The 14610-nt window shown below is 25.0% G+C and overlaps 2 protein-coding genes across 2 annotated transcripts in view; both read left to right on the forward strand.

Annotated features, from left to right (window-relative positions):
• Positions 1–11958, forward strand: part of LOC129608434 (putative mediator of RNA polymerase II transcription subunit 26) — a 178207-nt gene extending 166249 nt beyond the window's left edge. Inside the window, exons 7-9 of the mRNA XM_055519928.1 lie at positions 8649–8844; positions 8919–9702; positions 9767–11958. Coding sequence (XP_055375903.1) covers positions 8649–8844; positions 8919–9702; positions 9767–11279 — 2493 coding nt within the window. The 3' untranslated portion in view covers positions 11280–11958. The remainder of the gene's footprint in view (positions 1–8648; positions 8845–8918; positions 9703–9766) is intronic.
• On the forward strand, positions 774–5391 carry LOC129608573 (pyruvate carboxylase, mitochondrial-like). The gene is made up of 2 exons (XM_055520195.1): positions 774–780; positions 1878–5391. The coding sequence occupies exons 1-2, from the start codon at positions 774–776 to the stop codon at positions 5345–5347; spliced, it is 3477 nt and encodes a 1158-aa protein (XP_055376170.1). The 3' UTR covers positions 5348–5391.
• Positions 11959–14610: the final 2652 nt, after the last annotated feature.

Consider the following 14610-nt stretch of genomic DNA (forward strand, 5'->3'; position numbering starts at 1 on the left):
TTTAGAAAAAAGCACAATAAATATGAGAAAACTTTTAAATGTCGTCAGCCTTTAAGTCTGATTCGTATACGCGAGATTTTTAGGTTTGTGAGCTTTGAACGTGAATAAGTAGATTTGATCGTGTTTATTCAATCATATGCTGTCATTAAGTGATTTTGTAAAATCTCAAAATAAATTTGAATACTGCTGCTTGTCGACAAATTTTTCGCAAATTACCTAATAGTTCTAAGTAAAATTTCGAAAATACATAAATAGAAATTTATAACAAAGTATGAAAATATGTTTGTTACGAATGTAATTTCAGATTTTTAGATACATGAAGTGTAGTGTCCTTGGATTTTTTATTTTTTTTTTTTCTTAAAATTGTTTATACAAAAAAAATTTAATGTTTTCTGTATTTGTTTTTTTTTTCTTGGTATTCCAAAAAGAATAATACAAAAATTTTTTATAATATTCTGTGGAGAATATTCTGTGTTCATTTAATTAAATTATTAAAAATATGAATTAATGAGATTTCTTGAGTAATAAATAACAAAATAAAAGTATATGTTTGCAATTGGGAAATCATTCGTGGTAAATTTACCATTGGACCTATTAATGTTGTTACACATGTGCCATAAAATTGATTCGTATAAATGATTTTATTGCAATTATAACTGAACGCGTTCAGTTCACACACGCAATAAGAATTTCTCCCTATTCATTTTAAATATTTTGATATTTGTGATGAAATTTACAGCAATTGTCAACCAAAAATACTCGTATGTACATATATGGAAAGTGAGTTCTCAATTTACTTTAATTTTATTCTCAATTATTTCTCTTAAAATTAATATACTTATGTATGTACACTCAATTTGCTTTGTTTGAAATATGAATTACTAAAAGTGAGTTTAAACTCAAGTGTTTGACAGAGAAGTGAAAAGAGTCAAAGTAGAAAGTATTGTTTTTGCCGTTAGAATTCATAAATTGTAAAACAATTTTCGAAAACATTTAATTTCGGTTTTCGGAAAACTACTCCATTACTTCCTTTCCCACTCCACCAATTGGTTGATTTGTTTTAATATTATATAATATTTATTCCTATTAAATTGGTCGAAAAAAGAACAACGAAAAGCGTTTTTTAGTATTACTTAATTAATTAGCGTAACAAAAATAATTTTATTCGAAATTAAGAATAATTTTGGCTTTTAATCTACGCAACGAATTTTAGAAAAATTAAAACATTGAATTATTTTATGATTTTTTTATAACTCAATTGTAATTATTGCCAAATAATTTTAATTTTAACCTTTACAATCAAATTATTTGGCAGAGTTTTGAAAGACTTTTGTATGTTGTTGGATGAGTGTGATATAAAATATGTGTGACAAGTTGTATGACATCTAAAAACACTGTTTCTTTTTATTTTTGATTAAAATCTAAGTACAATTTTAATTCTTTTCAATTTTTTTATGTTTCAAATTAATTTTAAATAAAAATTAATTTGCCGCCAAGAAAAAGATTTTCGATATCTTTTATGATGAAAAATTTGATTAATAATTTGAGCGATATTCTATGGTAACTAATTCTTAGCTGTAATAGAGAAATCAAAAAAATATTGTGAATTAGTTTTTGCGCTTCATTGAAATCAAATAGGATTCTTAGAGCTATTAAATTTTTGTGAGTCAAAGTTTTGAAAAAAAAAAAATGATTGACAAGAATTTGTAATTTTAAAGTCTTAACAATTTTTAAATTATTTTGAAAAATTTTTTTAAATTCAAATATTTAAGAAGAATTCGAAATGCTTCTTCTACGAAACAAGCACCTCACTTTGACGTTTTTACATAGGACTTTTAATCAAAAAATATTGCAATTATCAAAACGAAATAAATCAGAAATTAAACCGATTAAATCGATTTTAGTTGCAAATCGTGGTGAAATAGCAATACGAGTATTTCGAGCATGTTCTGAGCTCGGTATTAGATCAGTTGCAATTTATTCGGAACAAGATAGAATGCATATGCATCGTTCTAAAGCAGATGAAGCGTATTTAATTGGTAAAGGAATGAGTCCAGTTGAAGCATATTTAAATATTCCAGAAATAATTCGTATATGTAAAGAAAATTGTATTGATGCAGTACATCCTGGTTATGGTTTTTTGTCAGAAAGATCTGACTTTGTTAAGGAATTGACAAAAAATGATATACGTTTTATAGGACCACCACAAAATGTTGTTAAGCAAATGGGTGATAAAGTAGAAGCACGTTTTGCAGCAGTTAAAGCAAATATACCTATAATACCGGGTACTGACAAGCCGATTACAAAAAAAGAAGAATGCATTGAATTCTGTGAAAAACATAATCTACCAATAATTTTAAAAGCTGCATATGGAGGTGGTGGTCGTGGCATGAGAATTGTTCGTGATATGGAAAATATATCGGAATTATTTGAATTAGCAAGCTCTGAAGCGAAAACAGCATTTGGTAATGGTGCAATGTTTATTGAAAAATTAATCGAAAATCCTCGACATATTGAAGTACAAATCTTAGGTGATAAATATGGCAATATAGTACATTTATATGAAAGAGATTGTTCGGTGCAAAGACGTCATCAAAAAGTTATTGAAATAGCACCAGCACCGAATTTATCGAAAATTACACGTGATAAAATTACTGAAGCAGCTGTTAGTCTAACAAAACACGTTAATTATGAGAATGCCGGAACTGTAGAATTCTTATTAGATAAGAATAATAATTTCTATTTTATAGAAGTCAATGCAAGATTACAAGTTGAACATACAATAACTGAGGAAATAACTGGAGTTGATTTAGTTCAATCACAAATTCGAATAGCAGAAGGATGCTCATTATCTGATCTTTGTTTAACTCAAGATAAAATTAATACTTGGGGCTTTGCTATACAATGTCGTGTTACAACTGAAGATCCTACCAAAGATTTTCAACCAAATTCTGGTCGAATATCTGTTTATAGAACTGGTGAAGGTATGGGAATAAGATTAGATGGAACTTCAACATACCCGGGTGCAATAATTACAACATTTTATGATTCTTTGTTATGTAAAGTGATTGCTCACTCTGGAAATTTAAAAAGTACTGCAGCAAAATTATGTCGTGCTTTAACTGAATTTCGTGTAAGAGGTGTTAAAACAAATATTCCATTTCTATTGAATGTTCTTAAACACAAAAAATTTTTGAATGAAATTGTAAACACAAATTTTATTGAATCACATCCAGAACTTTTTATATTTGATGTTTCACAGAATCGTGCTCAGAAATTATTAACATATATAGCAATGATTTTAATAAATGGACCACAAACCCCGTTATCTACGAATTTATTGCCAGCGAATATTACTCCAGATATACCACAAATATTAAATTGCGTTGGTAAGAAACAAGAAAATGATGCTTGTCCACCGAAAGGTTTTCGGGATACATTATTATGTGAAGGTCCAGAGGGTTTCGCAAGAAGAATTCGTTGTAATCCGAATCTTATGTTAATGGACACAACATTTCGAGATGCTCATCAATCCCTTTTAGCAACCAGAGTTCGAACATACGACATTTTAAATATATGTCCATTTGTAGCACACAAATTTTATAATCTTTATGCTTTAGAAAATTGGGGTGGTGCAACTTTTGATGTATCATTGCGTTTTCTGCACGAATGTCCATGGGAAAGATTGGTTGAAATGCGAAACTTAATACCGAATATACCATTTCAAATGCTTTTACGTGGAGCTAATACTGTTGGGTACACAAATTATCCAGATAATGTAGTTTTTAAGTTTTGTGATTTAGCTGTTCAAGCTGGGATGGATATATTTCGTATTTTTGATAGTTTAAATTATCTTCCTAATATTATTTTAGGAATGGAAGCTGTTGGAAAAGCTGGTGGTGTAATCGAAGCTGCAATATCATATACGGGAGATATAAGTGATCCAACAAAAACTAAATATGATTTGAAATATTACATGAATTTAGCTGATGATCTTATCAAAGCGGGCACTCATATACTTGCGATTAAAGATATGGCTGGCTTATTAAAACCAGAAGCAGCAAAAATACTTATATGTACACTCCGAGAAAAATACCCCAATATTCCGATTCACGTTCATACACATGATACTGCTGGTCTTGGTGTTGCTACACTTTTGATTTGTGCAGAATCCGGGGCTGATATTGTTGACGTGGCAATAGATTCAATGTCTGGAATGACATCACAACCGAGCATGGGAGCAATTGTAGCTTCATTACAAGGAACTAATGTAGATCCTAAAATTAATTTAAATGATATATCGCAATATTCAGCTTATTGGGAGCAAACTCGTACATTATATGCTCCTTTCGAGTGCACATCAACAATGAAATCAGGCAATGCTGATGTATACATGCATGAAATACCAGGTGGACAATATACAAATTTACAATTTCAAGCATTCTCTCTTGGATTAGGGCAACAATTTGAACAAATTAAAAATGCATATAGAGAAGCAAATTTAATTTTAGGTGATATTATCAAGGTCACACCATCGTCTAAAGTGGTTGGTGATTTGGCTCAATTTATGGTTCAAAATAAATTAAGTTATGATGATGTTCTTAATAGAGCCAAAGAATTATCTTTTCCAAAATCAGTTATTGAATTTTTACAGGGATACTTAGGTGTACCACATGGAGGATTTCCAGAACCATTTAGATCAAATGTTTTAAAAGATATAGAACGAATTGAAGGACGTCCCGGTCAAAATATGAAATCATTAAATTTCGATGAACTTAAAAATCAACTAAAAGATTCTTTCACCGAAATAAATGATTTTGATGTAATGTCAGCCGCGCTCTATCCAGATGTTACAAAAGATTATCTTAGTTTTAAAAATAAATATGGTCCCGTTACAAAATTAAATACAAGAGTTTTTTTTACTGGACCAAATATTGGAGAAGAAATTGATGTTATGCTGGAAATTGGTAAAAATATACATATAAAAGTTGTTGCAATTGGTAATGATTTAACGGAAAACGGTGAACGTGAAATTTTTTTTGAAATGAATGGTCAATTAAGATCTGTTTTCATATCAGATACGAAAGTTGCTGTTAATTTAAAAATTCATCCAAAAGCATCTAAAACAAATACAAATGAAATTGGTGCACCAATGCCTGGTACAATTTTAGATATACAAATAAAACCGGGTGATAAAGTTCAAAAAGGTCAAACAATAATCATTTTGTCAGCTATGAAAATGGAAACAATTGTTCAAGCACCAAAAGATGGTATTATTAAAAGTATTGAAGTTGTAAATGGTATGAAAGTTGAAGGTGATGATTTACTTGCCATCTATGAACAATAATTGAAAGTGTCGTAATATGTGAAGCGTCTGTACAAAATGTCAAAACGAAAACACATTAAAAAAATATAAATTGCTAATAATTTTTAAAATTATTTATGAAATTTTATTGATCACAACCAGTTGACTATTAAATATTTAGATAAACTTACAGTTTCTCTTTTAGACCCTGAAATTAAACGTTTGAAATTTTATAGGCACGAAATAATTATACTCAAACGATTTTAAAAATTTGGTCCGTCCGATCTTAATTGTTATTCTTATGTCAATTATAATTCGTAAATATTTGAAAACTGTTACGAAAACAAATATGAAAGGATTAAGAATAAAATTGGAAAAATTTTATATTGAAATTGAAAAAGAAAACGGTAAACTGGGGTGTTGACGTTACGCCTTTATTAGTGGTTAAAAATTTTAATATTTTTTTTTTAAATATAAAATTTCCTTTTTATAAGTTTTTAAAAAGCATTACATAGTTCTGAAATGTTTCTTTCAAATATTTTTGCTTTTAAATCTCTAAAAGTACATGTAAATTTCGAGCTCTCACTATTCCACTTAAGAAGTGATGGCATGAAATAAACCCCAAATTAATGATATTCAAATTTTATCTCTTTTTTTTTAATTGTAAGACGAAATATTCAATTATTTCGAAATAACGTTTCTAGTTGTAGATTGAATAGTGTATGTTGTGTAAATCGTGCAATATACAAACGCTTCCTAATTTCTACGGTTGAGAAAAATTGGAATATTTTGGAAGTGAACAAATGCACGTTTCAAAACATTGGTGTATTCTTATATCTAAAGCCCGATAAACTTATTTATAGAACGAGATTCCATAATTCCACGTTATAAAAACAATTTCAATTTTCAGATGTAATTTTGATAGAGACTAAGAATACTTTCAAAATTTAAGTCCATCGATTTAAATTCTCAATTATTTCTCTAATTTTCTAATTTGATATTATTTCATTGCGCCAATTTTCAATTGCTAATCAATTTACCGTAAATAATTTCATGATTGTATGGTACAATTTAAACAATATACATTTACAATTACTACTCATGTATGTGTTTGTAAAAACTTTGAATTTTTTAATAACGTTAAAATTAAAATTTTGTTTTGCATTGTTTTGTAACTTTCACATAAATTATTTTATTAAATGTAAAACAGGTTGCTTAAAAATATCAAAAGAAGAAATGAAAGGAAAATATTTTCTATATCCCTAGTAAAATTTAATACCAAATTATTATTTTATTTTTAAAATACCAATCTGTTATAAGTATAGGTACTTATAAAAGTATTTGTTATAATCAGATATGCATGTATTAAGGAATTCGTGGCAATTTTATTGAAAAGTATAATTTTCAAAATTTCTTAACAATTGTGTTTGTACCTAAACCTTATTTAGAATTTCAAATGCAAAGCGCATAAATAAAGCGGATTTTATAAAAACAAAAAATTTTTTTTTATTACCTTTAAGGAATATTATAATTTTACTATTTATCTACCTGTTTATTAAAAATTACCTTATGGTTTTAAAGTATTGCATATTTTCATAGTAAAAATTTTGTATACCTACTCGAAGGTTTTTGTGAAAATTTTCCTACCATAAAATTCTTTACAATAAAAATATTTTATTTAAAATTTTAAATAATAATAATTTTGTAGGTAAAATTTAGTAAATCTACGAAAATTTTAATTTTAAATTTTTTTCAAAACGGAAAAACAAATCAGTTTTGATTTTATCGTCGAACCGTGTAGAGCAAATTTAATTTTATAAAGGATTACTTATTACGGAACAACGAAATTACGGAAAATTTTAAATTTAATTTATTGAAAAAAATCTGTAATACGAATAATTAAAAATATAAAAGAATTATTTTGTGATTAAGCCCGATAAAGGCTAATAAAGCTTAACTTTGAAATCTTAGTGAAGACAAGATCAAGAGAAGTTATCAAGAATTTTTGTTAATAGTTAATATCAAAAATGGATTTATCAAGTGTTCCCTGTTTAATGGATATAGATCCTTGGGAGGTAATTATTCAAAAAAATTCATATTTTAAATGAAACAGGGTTTCTTCTAAAACTTTGTGTCAAAAATGAAATTACAAATAACAGTGTTTTCAAAAATGTAGGTTTAACCTCATATTGATAATTTTGCGAAAAAAATGTCCAAACTGTCAAAAAAATGTATTTAAATAAAGCAGGTTTAATTTAAGGCTAGCATATTAGTAACTACTTATTGCCTATTGGAAATTGCAGTTCAAATGAAATTTTTTACGCTGCACGCTAATTGTTTCGGCAGCTTCATTCTGTCATGTAGTTTTGTAGTTATTCCAAAAACAATCTGAATTAGAAATAATGGGATGTTTGGCTTGACTGCGTGCAATTAATAATTTTATCTGATGCTTTGTTAAGAATTTATAACCAGGAAATTCTAAATCCAAATTTTATACTTAAGAAAAAAAATTCCAATTTTGTTTAAACACGAAATTGTGAATATCAATTTTTATCTAATTTTTATTACCTGGAAATACCTTTACCTTTTCTTAAAATCTAATCTATTGAAAATTTTAAAGGGACTCAAAAATTTTCTGTTAAAATGCATTTATTTTAGATCCTTACGTTTTATTATTTTGAATACAAAAATTTTATTATAGTTTTAGTTTGCTTTTATTATCTTCTTTTCAAATAAATTGTTATTCTTCATTTTGAGTATATTGTAAAATTATTCTTTATTATTAAGTTAGGTAGGAAGGTGTAAATTACCCATACAATTTCGAATTTGAGGTTCTTACAATTTATTTGTTAGAATTTGTTCATGAATTACTTTGATTTCCATTTGGGTTTTATAGAAAATTTCACATAATCTAAGTAAGTTTCAATTTTTATACCAGACAAATAAATAAAATTATTTTAAATCACAAATTTATTTATGAAAGTTTATTTTATACAAAATCTAATTTTAATAATGGTAAGTCAGGACTAGTTGAATATTTGAAAATTTTGCTGGTTAAAGAAACAAATTTGCAAACAACTCAAATAAGTGCGTAATTTTTACCTTAATATCGAAAAATTAGTTATCAATTCCCAACCCAAAATCGTGCAATTCCGTTAAAACATTGACAATAATCATTCTTAATTTAGTAACCGGGAAATTCGAAATTAAAATTCCTTCCTATTTAGTCAAAAATATCTTACTATTTTAAAGTGAATACTAGTCTTAAGTAGTATGCAATTTCTTTCTAATTAGATTGAAAAATTAATACATTCTAATTTATAAAATAAATTTTTGTTTTTAGCTTGACGCTTTTACTTGTCCTTCAATCAAAAATGATTACCAGCAAGCGCAAAAAACTCTATTACAAACACAATCATTATTGGATGATGCTAGAACAACTTGTCATGATTTACAAGATCAGTTGCTCGATAAAGAACATTATTATATGACCAGAGAACAAGAATTGCAGGCATTACATAGATGTGAATTAACCAAAGGTAACAATATCTTAAAAAATATATTTTGATATACATAAATCTAAATTTAATTTTAATTTATTTTTAAATTTTAGTTGAAACATCTTTAATTGATTTCCAAACCAATGCAAATGAACGTATTTCTATGTTAAAATCTGAGTTATTAAATAAAGATGAAGAGAATAAGAAAAAATTGGAATTATTTCAACAGCAATCTGAATTAAAAATTCAACAATTAGAAAAGGATTTACAAAGATCACGATCAAATGAAAATGATTTATTAAAACGTATTGAAATTTTAACAGCAAATGAAAATGAATTACGAGATCGTATACAAGACAGTGAAGATAATTATGCTAAACGTTTACAAAGTGGTGTACAACGTGAACGTGACTTAAATGATAAAATATCATTACTTACAAAACAATTAGAAATTATGCGTCTCGAATCTGAACAAAGAGAACGTGAACTTGAAGAAAAATTTAATTTATCACAAAATGAATTAACAATAATTAGAAATCAAAATTTATTGGTATCATTAAATAATACAAATTCATCATCAAATAGTAGTAATGATGATATTAAAATTAAATCACCAAAAACTGCACATGGTAATGCTAATGGCTGTTCAACAGTAATGTCATTATCTATGTCATCAAATAGTAATAGTAACAGAGTACAAATGTTAGAGAATGAAGTTGAAAGTTTAAGAAGTGTTATGGATATTAAATTAAATGATATTTGTGAATTAAGAAAGAAAAATCAAGAGTTATTGAGAGCAACCGAAGAATTTGAGGCATTAAAAATTAAATATTCAGGAATGGAATCAAGACTAGAAGATTTGCAAATTCAATTAAGAGCTAAAGATGAAGAAAAACAGTGAGTGCTCTTGTTAAAAAAACTTATTAATACAGAAAATTAATGTTTTTATCTTTTTTTTTAGGGAATTGCTATCTAAAATCAAACATTTACAAGAAACATGCGCCCAAGAAGCTAAAAACCGTACCAGGGTACTACTCCATAATGAAGAATTACAATATCGCCTTAAACAAAATTCAGAAAAATTCAATGCATTTGTTGCAGAACTTTCTAAAACAGAATATATGTCAAGCTCAAAAGGTTCATTATTATTAAGTCAAGATAACGCAGATTTGAGTCAAAATTCTAGTCTTAATTCAACTACCAACACGTCGTTGAGAGCGAATGGATGTCCAATGACAGGATTAACTTTTGAAGAAGAAGATGAATCACCTCCTGGTTCTCCAATAATTAAAGGGGTTGTAAAGAAAAGTGATTCTGTATCATGGGTCTTACAAATGGATGATGAATTACCAGAAGTGGTAGCGTCACGTATGGTAAAACGCGCTGGATCTTTTAGATCTAGCTTTAATGAAAAACTTCAAAACGCTAAGAGGCAATTATCGCTGCCAGCTGGGCAACCTTCAGTTAATGGTAGTGGTACTAGTAATAATATATTAAATTCCGGAAATAATCCTGGTATTAATCCATTGCAACAATCAGCTTCAGCGACCATGTTGAATCCCCAAAACCAAACAATACCACATCAGCGGCAACATTCCAACAGTGAAAGTGAATATGGCACAATATCTTCACCAAGAGTGCGTTCAAAATCAATTAATATTAAAGGGTGTGATCAAAAGAAGCAATCAAAACAAACTTCACATGGATCATCTTCAAAGAAATGTGATTCACTAAGCTCGTGGAAAGAACCAATTTGTTCAAGTTCACCATACGCGCGTCACACGTCAAAATTTCAAAAACTATCACACTCTCCGCCTAAAGGAACAACTTCAAATGTTTTGAAACAAATTACAAAATCATATTCACATGAAAATGAAGAAGAAGATGATGATGATGAAGAAGAAGTTGGTATTGCTGTTGGTGCTACAAGTTCTCCTGTAATTAATAACGGTGTTAGTTGCAACAATGATATTAATTCTTCAAAGCCAGGAGATATTTTTAGCCGTAAAAGTTCTAGACACTTAATAACATGTGATACATTGGCACTAACGACGAATGAACGTTTAGAAATGAGACAATCTTCTTCAAATGTAATGCCATCACATTCATCTGTACAAGATTTAAAATCGCTCAAAAAATCTCAACCACAAATACAAGAATCAGCTGGTGAAGCAATGGTATCCGGTACAAATTCAGAAGATGAAAGTTGTTCTGGATCTTCAGATGAAAGTCCATCACAAAGTCAATCGATAAGTAGTGATACTAATTCATCAAGTTCAAATTCATCTGACAATCATCATCATCATCACCATCATCACCACCATCATCGTAATCAAAACAAATTGGATGAAAATTCTTTAGCAATTGAAGAAGCATTATTAATTGATAAATTTGCAAATAGTCTTGATGGTACACCAATGGAAGTTAGTTGGTCATCTGATGCTGAACCATTTCCACCAGAATCTATAGTATGACATGAATATATTTATAATGAACTTGATTTAAATATTGCTCATAATAATCACATTAATGATGTTGATAATGATAATAATGATGACAATGAAAGTCATGAGAATGAACATGATTATATTTGTGATCCAGATGATAACGATGATGATGATATTGAAGACGAAGATAGTTTTTAATAATTAATTGAAAATAGAATAATCAGCGAAATTTAATCAATAAAATATTATAAACTTTATAAAATAAGCAAAATATTTTGAAATCCTGAATTGAAAACTTTTATAAGTAAAAAAATATATTTTTTTGATTAAATTCGTTCAATAATCAAAATTTCAAACTATCATCATCAGATATAGATTTTGTTTTTTTTGTTTTTTTTATAAAATAAGTATAAATAATGAAAATAATTAATAATGTGAATAAATAAAAATAATAATAAGTTCTTATTATTAGACTAATAAAACTTAAATGTTTTTGTCTAAAAAAAAAAAAAAAAAATTGATGATACCCCCAGTAAATATAAAATATTGTGCTCTAATATCTCTAACATTACAATGAACTCTCACAATAAGTAATTTGGAAAAAAAAATTGTCAATATTTTTTCTTTAATTTTGTTAAGAAAATTTTGTTAAACAAAATTTTCAAATACGATTTAAAAATCTCGAAAAGGAAAAATTTCTGAAATTACACAAAAAAGAAGAAGAAAATAATAAAAATGTTAATTCATTTGTGATTAAAAAATATTAATAAAAATAAAAGAAAAATTAAATGTAAAATTTTTATTTAAATAAATTAAAAAAAAAAGCAAATGATATATGTATATTAAAATAAATTTAGAAAACATTTAAATGTATTATATATTAATTTTTTCACTTAAGAAAATTTATAAATGTTCTTCATATACAGGGTAAATAATATTATAATATTAATTCCAAAAATGCTTAATTAATTTAAATAACTTCATAGAAAAACTTTATATTTATATTTCTATCCGAGTTTTTATTACAAAACAATGATTTATAATTAAATTTTATTTAAACTTATATTTTATAGTTTATTTGTTTTTTCCAATTAGTTTTATATTTTCTTTTCTTGAAATTAATTACACAAAAAAAAAAATACTAACGGATCAATAGTAAGAAAATAAGCTAAAAAATTGACTGAATCAATTTAATTTTTTAAAAACAAAAACAAAAATGAAATCAAATTAAGAAATAGTATTGAAATGTATTAAAAAACAAAACAAAATTATGGTGCGATAGGAAATAAAAATAAAAATATTCATAATTTACAAAATACATGTAATAATGTAAACTTGAAAATTAAACACATAAATAATTAAATATATAAAATTGCTTTAATATTAAATGAATAAAACCAAAATAATAAAAATATAAATTACATATTTTTATCATAACAATGTTAAAATTTTTAAAAAATTTCTTTTTTTATTTAAAATAGCTATTATAGAATTATTAATTTACTATAAATTCTTTATGTTATAAAATTTATTAATTTTATTCAAATTGAAACTCTTTTTTTTTTTTAATTTAAATTACAAAAATTTTTTTTTTGAATTAAATTCTTGTAAATCTTAACATTCAATAATTTACAAATATTTACAAGAATACAAACAATGAATTTATTTGAAAATGGAATCAAATATTGTAGTAAAAATCTTTTTAAAAAAATGAAAAATTTCGAATTAATTTACAATTCGCTATATGTAAAAATAAAATTACTTAACAATAAATATATTATAATTGAAAGAAAAAAAACTATTTTATGTTTTGAAAATGCATAGAATATATTATACACATAGAGTATATATATATATAAAAATAAAATTTTTAATTATTATATACATGTTTTTAGAATTAATTGATATTGTATTGAATTTAAATTTAAATTTTGAATAATAAATAAATAAATGGAAAATAAAGTCTTATAAATATAATTAAATAATAAAAACAAATAAGCTAAAGAAATATAAATTTTGATTTTTTTCATTCATTATTATTATTATACATATATGTATACATAAATACCAATATATTTTTCGCACTTATTTCAAACAATAAAAAAATAACATGAATTTAAATTAAATAATATTTAATATTAGAGGGAAAAACAAATTTAAGATAAAATTTTCAACACATTTAAACATGATTCTATATTTTATTTAGAAAATAAAATATACATAATTTACAATATATTTATTATGAGTATAAAAGAAAAATAAAATTTAGCCACTTAAAATCCACGTACACACACAAAAATATGAAAATTTCAAGAAATTCATAAATCTAACGATTTATAAATATATAATTGGAAAATATATTAAAAATTATATTATAAATTTATTTTAAAAGAAAAAAAAAAATAAATAACCAAAATATGTATTTTTTTTTCTTGATTTTGTAAATAAAAATAAATTAAACTGAGCTCAAATTGCTTGCAAAATGATTAGATTTTAGAAATATATTATAAAAAGTGAAAAAAATAAACACACACAACAAAAAATAATAAAAATTAACAAATCAAAACAAATAAAAATTTAAAACTGCATAAATAAATTATATAATAAATATTATGAATATACAAAAACAAGTTCATTATCAATTAAATTTAAAAATTAAATTTTATTAAAGAAATATAAATTTATGAAAAAACAACAAAAAAAAAACATACACACTCTTGTCGTAACGTCAAAAATTTTGTAAATTTAATAATAATTAATATATATTAAATATAAATTAAAATTAAATAAAAAAAAAAAACATATATTTATACGACAATTACAATTAATGAATTTCAAAAAAAAAAAGTAAAAAGTAAAATGCAAAAAAAGGGATAAATTTAACTTAAAAAATAAATTTGTAATATTAGATTTAATAACAATAATTAAACTATCATTGCAACAAAAGAAAATATAAAAAGTACATGCAAAAAAAAAAATACAAAAATTATAAAAACTACCATTAAAAAAAAAAACAAGATAATATTACTCTTAAATAAATATTGAAAAAAGAAATAAATAAATAAATGTATAAGAATAAAACAATAAAAGAAAAGAGAAGAAAAACAAGAAAAAATTAATAAAATTACTTGTATTTTTCAAAAAATTAAAAAAAAAATGAAAATTTAATTGGTAAAATATAAAAATACATAAATTTAGTTCTTTTTTTTTTTGTGATTCATAAATTTTATTTAAAAATAACAAAATACACAGAAAATCTAATAAAAATTGAAAATTTCATTTAAGAAAAATGAAATCTAAATTATTGGGGCGTTTATGAAAAACACCCAAAATTCTTTTTAAAAAATACGAAAATATT

This window comes from Condylostylus longicornis, unplaced genomic scaffold (assembly GCF_029603195.1).
Source record: "Condylostylus longicornis isolate FDR11 unplaced genomic scaffold, ASM2960319v2 ptg000031l, whole genome shotgun sequence".
Taxonomy (NCBI): domain Eukaryota; kingdom Metazoa; phylum Arthropoda; class Insecta; order Diptera; family Dolichopodidae; genus Condylostylus; species Condylostylus longicornis.